Source organism: Camellia sinensis, chromosome 2 (assembly GCF_055761805.1).
Source record: "Camellia sinensis isolate YWXY chromosome 2, ASM5576180v1, whole genome shotgun sequence".
Lineage (NCBI taxonomy): Eukaryota > Viridiplantae > Streptophyta > Magnoliopsida > Ericales > Theaceae > Camellia > Camellia sinensis.
Window position 1 is genome coordinate 142,482,975 of NC_138962.1, and position 6,906 is coordinate 142,489,880.

General features: G+C 38.7%; 1 protein-coding gene across 1 annotated transcript; it reads right to left on the reverse strand.

Annotated features, from left to right (window-relative positions):
- Window positions 1-214: 214 nt before the first annotated feature.
- On the reverse strand, window positions 215-5,357 carry LOC114261945 (zinc finger CCCH domain-containing protein 53). The gene is made up of 9 exons (XM_028202271.2): window positions 3,041-5,357; window positions 2,762-2,941; window positions 2,494-2,679; window positions 2,294-2,394; window positions 1,938-2,171; window positions 1,606-1,795; window positions 1,204-1,416; window positions 1,017-1,100; window positions 215-881 (listed from the first exon to the last, which is right to left on the reverse strand). Exons 1-8 carry the CDS (start codon window positions 4,153-4,155, stop codon window positions 1,067-1,069), a joined length of 2,253 nt encoding a protein of 750 aa, XP_028058072.2. The 5' UTR covers window positions 4,156-5,357; the 3' UTR covers window positions 215-881; window positions 1,017-1,066.
- Window positions 5,358-6,906: the final 1,549 nt, after the last annotated feature.

Consider the following 6,906-nt stretch of genomic DNA (forward strand, 5'->3'; position numbering starts at 1 on the left):
CCCATGTGACTGTCTGCCCTGTTGTGGCCCTTCTTTCTATCCCCTCCATGAAAGGAAGAAAGGAAAAGAAGGAAAGACAGGTCCCACTTTTGAAAGCAAACAATTGCAATTAGGAGACAAATTCTTCAAACATATGAAAGAAAGGCAGTACAATACCACACATATGAGAGAGAGAGAGAGAGAGAGAGAGAGGGGTACCAAACTACCAATCAAATTTAAGAACACTCTTTTTCTTTCTTTCTTATCTTTTCCTTTTTCTAAAATTTCCTCTTTCTGTCTACTAAAATCTAAAGGCTCATACTGTGTATTACAGAACAATTACAGCAAACAAGTTATGGTAAAAAATACCATTTCTTTTCTTTTTTCTTGTTTTTATACCTGAAACTACCAAATTGAGCTGACTTTTTACCTTCTTTCCAATCAGCCTTGTAGTTAGTTACACAGCTTTGGCTTCTTTGTTGACATTGTTGTTTCTGGTTCTGCTGTACATTAATTGTCTTCCTAACATCATACACTAACAAACTACACTTGGGACTTCTGATATTTATACTGGTAAAGCCCATAACTGGTGAGAAAAGCTAAAGAAAATTACAGTCCCCCAAGAATTTACTCCAACTACTACTACACATTGATTGCTTGATTTTCTGTGACTATTTTAACCTGTGGTCCAACTTCAACTACAGATATGACACTCTTATGAGATGTGGGAAATAGTACAACGAAGACAGAAATGGCTGACCCACTTCTGACTTTTTACGTATGCATTTGTATCTTAGTAAAATAAGTTGTATAATAGCATCCATGGTGGTGAGAGGTGATGCTAGTGGTGGTGGTGATTTCTCTGACATGTATCTTGGTGTCTGTGATTCTTATCAAACTTCCTGCAGAAAGCAAAAACAAAACAAAACACCCAAAACAACACAACAACCAAATCAAGTACGTTAGTTTTCGAAAGTTTGTGTAGAAAGCAAAAAAAATAAACCAACTTGAATAATATTCTTGTGAATACTACTTACCCATGAGCCAAAAAAGCTTTAAAAAAATTGAAAAAAAAAAAAGCACCAAGCTACATTCCAATGGCTCCATGACCAGAAGAGAACCTGAATCAGAACCTTAGTTGGATGAAATTTACTGATACTACTGTAGTAGGTGCATCGAAATGGTGATATGGGTGTGTTGAAGTGGTGACAACTAATAAAATACCTTGTTGCTTGAAAGTAACATGATTTCAAAGAAGCCATGTCTAATGTAGAAGTGGCAGGAAGCAAGGATGAAGTGATCAAGTTATTGTTAGCAGATGCTGCCAAAACTGCGGCATTCTTTTCCGCCTCACCAGCTGTGCTGGAGAAGGCTGTCAAGTAGTCCACAGCAGCTTTAGGAGATGCAAAGGGACTATCAGGGAGGTTGTGTTCCAAGCTACATTCAAATACAACATTTTCAAAACAATAAATGCAAACTTAAAAAGAGATTATTTCAAACCCCAAAGTAGAATGAACCCAGAAAAGCCAGGGGACTGCAAAAAACAAATAATTAAGGAAAATCTAATTAAAAGCATTAGGATTGCTATTATGGGTTGCATTTGTGTTGATCCAAAAAGTAATATACCTTTCTGGCAAATCACTTTCTTCATGCAAATTGGGACTTTCTTTGCCACTTCCATTGCCAATGCCATTGTTGTTACTTGCTATCGATGTTTCTTTCTCATTCTCCTTCTCAGATACATTTGCAGTCTGTTGCAATTGCTGATCACCCGCAGCAGTTGCTGCAACTGCCATTGTCGGGCTGGATCCATTCTCTGCAGGAAAACAATAGATTAGCATCCATCATTTTCATTTCTCAACTCAACATTGATTCTACTAAGCATAACAACAACTGTGACCTAAACAAACAATAATTCAAGCACATTACTCAGATTGAGACCAAAATCAGAAATACACCTTCTATGACTTCAGGACTGCTTCTATCTTGATTGAAGAAGTTTGGAGAGTGCGGGGACGGAATGGCAGCACCCGTAGAGAGGGTACGGTGGTGATTGTGCCTTTTCACATCAAGAAGTTGCAGACCCATCAGTCTCCGACCTTGGAGCTCAATAGCTTGCTGCAAGTCAGCTTGTTCCTCCAGTTTCCTTCTCCACAATATGTCTTGGGTAGTATCTCCAAACATCCTTGCTCCTGAATTTGAAAAACAAGCCCCACACATCAGTAACATAATATGATTGGGTTTGCAACAATCAGTGATGAAGCCAAGGACATTACATTGGTAGCTTTCGAAAACAATGCACATTTTTGCTTACCATGCTGAAGATCGTAAGGGTCTCTCGAATCTAAGCCAGTAGGGCTACCACATGCTGAGAACTCTCCTCTCTCCATTTGTTGCTGCTGATGCTGCAGCTTCCTGCAATTTCCCATTGACATTAACAAAGAAAACACGAGAATGCTTATATCTACAGGAACAGAATTCACACACACACAGACAGAAGGGAAGAGAGAGTGCCTGTATTTGTCAGGGACCTTGCCCTTCTCCTTGTATGGCTTCACAAGCACCCGAGCGTCACATACAAAATGAGGGTTCCCTTTAGCAAGAATGAGCTTAACAGTTTCTGGGTAGACAAAGGTAACAAACCCAAACATTCTCTTCTGTTGATATGGAATCCTCACATCTTGAACTGGCCCATAAATACTTCAAAAACCAATTAAGAAATAGTTTAGAAACTGAAAGGGCATTCAGTTGAGTACAAATAGCCAAATCTAAACATATATACCTGAAATAATTGGAGACATCCTCTTCTCTAAATGTGCTATCAGCTGGAAAAGTCAGGTAGATCTGTCTTGAACCGGGGTTCACCATTCCCAGCCCACCGTTCATCGTAAACTCGTTCCTATCAAGCCGGGATCGCCCGAATTTGTGCATATCCTCACCCATCATCAACGCCGCGGCGGCCCTTCAACATGAAGAGCAAACAAGTGCAAGTACAAGTGATCACTTCACAAGAGAGTAACATGAGTTAAATTATGAAAGAATATATGATGTATATATGTACCTTTGGGTATCACTTTGCTGTTGCTGGAGGAGGAGATTCATGCATTTGTTTGCGGCTACAGCAGAGTAAGGGGGGAAAGTAGAAGCCATGAGCTGAGAAGCGGCAGCTAACCTCTGCTGCTGTGCTGATTTAGATCTGAGAATCTCTTGGCACTGATCCATCGTTGTCTCTAGCTTGCAAGGCGAGCCAACCATGGCAGCACCATCCGAACCCACCATGGCGGCTGAATCGGCGCCGTGGAGGAACCTACAGCTGTTTCCGTTCTTACAGTAGCCTCTAGCAAAGTAGAGGCAAGGCTTCCACCCAAATCCACAAGCAGAGTCATCAGATCCCCCCAAGCAAATATCGCTTACCGAGCAGCTCCGGCGGTGGGGGAGGCCGTTCACGGTGGCTCCTCCCCAGTTGCCAGAACCGCCGCCGTAAGAAGAGAAGAGCATGGCGTCGCCGCCGCCAGTTCCGGTGGGGCTGCAGGAGGCTAAATCTTGATGTGGGTAGAACAAATCAGGGCTTCTGGGGCCGAGACTTTGTAAGCCATCGTTGAAGAAGGCGAGCTGGTCTTGTAGCTGGAATTCATCAATCAGATCAGCTCCTCCACCACTTGCATAGAAAGGGGAAGCAGACGAGTTCATGGACGAAGACGAGGCTGCTGGGTTATGGTTATGGAATCCATTAGCTGAAAAAGTGGTTGAAGATGAGCTTGGGCTTGGGCTGATCAAATCATCAGGATTCTGAAAGTCAGAGAAGCAGGAAGCAGCCCAAGATGAAGTAGTAGGTGAAGACTGGTTGGGGATGCTAAGAGGAGATGGAAGACCAACACCGAGAAGCCGTGAAGAAGTGGAATTCTGCCGGGAAAGAGGAGAGATCGAGTGGCTGTTGTTTGGAAGGAACGGCAACGGAGAGGACGGCGAGGATGGTGAGTTTGATGCCAAACCCAGTTCTTTTCTGGCCTTGAGAACCACTGAGTGAACTAGAGCTTCCGGCCCAAAGGCTAATCTAATCATCTCCTTCTCACCATGGTCTTGAATCAACAGGAGACCCATTATCTTTGAGGCATTTTCGGAGTCCAAGTTTTGGATCCTTGAGAGAACAATCCTTGTTGCTTCATATGCATCCATGTTTTGGAGGTTGGTTGGTAGTAGATTCCACTCCAACCCCCCAACCCTTTCTCTCTCTACTAGACTATTACTACTACTACTACTTTTGTGTGGTTTTTGAGTGAAGTTTGCACAAAACAAATGAAACCACTCTTTCTACAACCACCCCAGACCACACCTAATAGCTACTTGTGATCAGTTGATGTTTCTCTTGTTCCTGCAGGAAACCCAGAAAAGAAAGGAAAAGAAAAGAAAAGAAAAAGGAAGGAAAAGAAAGTATGAAAAGGAGTATTCCCGTGGGAGAAGATAAAAAAGAGGAAGGATTGGGAGGTTGCCTTTGTTCAAAGTAAAATATGGTGGTTGAATTTCTCCATAAAGAAATATATGAAAACTATGGTACAGACCAGAAGATGTTTAGACAGCTCTAAAAAAGAAAACAAGAAAGCACAGGTCACTCGCTCACTCTCTTTTCCAAACTCTTTCGCTTGCTCTCTCCCCTCTTGTTTTCCAAATTAAAACAGAGGACTTTGCTCTGTGCTCTACAGTACCTACCCATGAAATCTCTCGTCTTTCTCTTCTGACGAGGTGATCAGTAAGAGAGACCCAAAGCCATTCATTCAGTCAGTCAGTCATTCATTTATGTCTTCCTTTCTCTCTCTCTCTCGTTTCTCTCTCTTCACTTTTTTTTAAAATAATAATAATAATAATAATAATAATAAAACTTAGTACAACAGTCAAACCACCGCCTTATTTCTATGCAGGTTGCAGTTGCAGAAGTAGCAGCGAGCAGAAGCAGAACCCATCAATTGCTTCTGCTGCAGCTGACCACTCTCTTAATTCGAACCTCCCTCCCTCCCTCCCTCCCTGTGATTTTGTTTTGTGGCTAGAGGGTATTGAAGCTGGGTGGGGAGCTGATTTTCTATCTCTACTCCTACGCATACATTATACATACATACGTAAATACATACACTCTCTCTCTCTCTACATAAAGACTTGATGGGAGCGGCAGAGAGAGAGAGAGAGAGCTCTCCGAGTTAAGCAGATCCAGATTTGCTGCATAAAATAGTACACGTTCTCTTCCTCTAACCTCTGACAGTCTGCTTTTTTCATTAAATTATTTGCGCGCGTGTAATTCACGATCCAATGGGCATCTTGTTAAAAAAACTGCCCTTTTGCACTCAGGGATGACCTCGGTTGCAGTTTGTCCTGATTGTGGTTAGAATGGTTACTTAAATTTTTCATTAGATTTGAATTTAATGAAAAATAATTTTTTTTATTTTAATAATTATATTAAATAAGTGTTAAGGGATTGTTTGAGATGTCTTCAATAAGTATATTTTTTTTATCTTTTTAGATTAAAAAATTGAGGAAAAAAATATAAATATTTGGATTTATTTTTTGACTTTTTATGGAAAAATAGGTATTAAAAAATTATATAAATTAGTGTGTAGGGAAAAATTAAGATTGGCAGTTGTGCAGCCGTAATTTTTGACTTTTGGTAAACAGTGATAACTTTTTAACTTTTTGAATAACTTTTTGACTTTTTAACTTTTTTTCAACTTGTCAAACTTAGCCTAAATTTCATTTTTTTATCAAATTGGGAGTAAATGTGTCTACTATTTATTGTTATTGTCAGGTGTTTCGAAATATCTTCTCGGATAACTACTTTAAGATAAAAATTTATGAAAAAAATTACACTGATCGATCAACCGTCTCAAGACAAAAATTAAAAAAAAATAAAAAATTTACACTGACCGATCGACTAACCAGACATCCGTCCAGTCGTCTGCCCAACCGACTAGTACTCTGATGAAACTTCAAAATCTTTCCTTAGAACATTTGATACTAAAGGAAGCATTTACTTAAATTTTTATTTAAATTTGATAAAAAAAAATTGATATAGCGTTGGAGATACACTTAGGCCTAGTTTGGGAAGATTAAATAAGTGCACTTTTTGATTTTTTATGAAATATGGGTTGGGTTTGGGTTGGGTTTGAAGTGATGTGTTAGAGAGGTGATGTGACTTAAATAAGATGATGTGACTTAAATAGGATAGTGATTTTTTGTCTTTTTTCAGTCATGCCAAACTTGGCCTTATTAGAGTATTTGAAAAGTTGACTATTTAGTAAATTATTTTAATATGTGAAAATAGTTGTATCGTTTGGAATAATTTTTAAATCATGATTTTGTTTTTAAATTATGATTTAGATTTTAACATATTTTTAAAATATAATTCAAAATTATTTTTAAAACTTCTCTCTTCTCTTATTATTATTATTATTATTATTATTATTATTATTAATCATTTTTTCTTTCTCATCTCTCATTCTCTCACATTTTATATATCAATCAACCAAAAAATAAATAATAACAAAAAATTACAAATCATCTAAAAACTATTTTTAAAACTCATAACTATCACAATTGAACTCGCCCCTAGAGGTTTAGGTCATGACCAGCTAATAATCGTAGATTACCTACATTCTCAAAGACAAATCAAATCAAATCACATTGAACGAGTCAGATTATCAAAACGGGACCCGTGATGGCCCCCACGGGCCGAACAACAATGTGTTCAATTGCACCCATTCTGATCAGATTTGTTCGGCCACACACAGCACAGAGCAGTGATTGCTTACATCACTGAGTTGTACTTGGCTTGGAAAATTAATTTTTTAATATTTTTTTTTATGAATAGTGATAACTTTTTAACTTTTTGAATAAATTTTTGACTTTTTGAATTTTTTGTGAGATGCCAAACTTGGCCTAAAT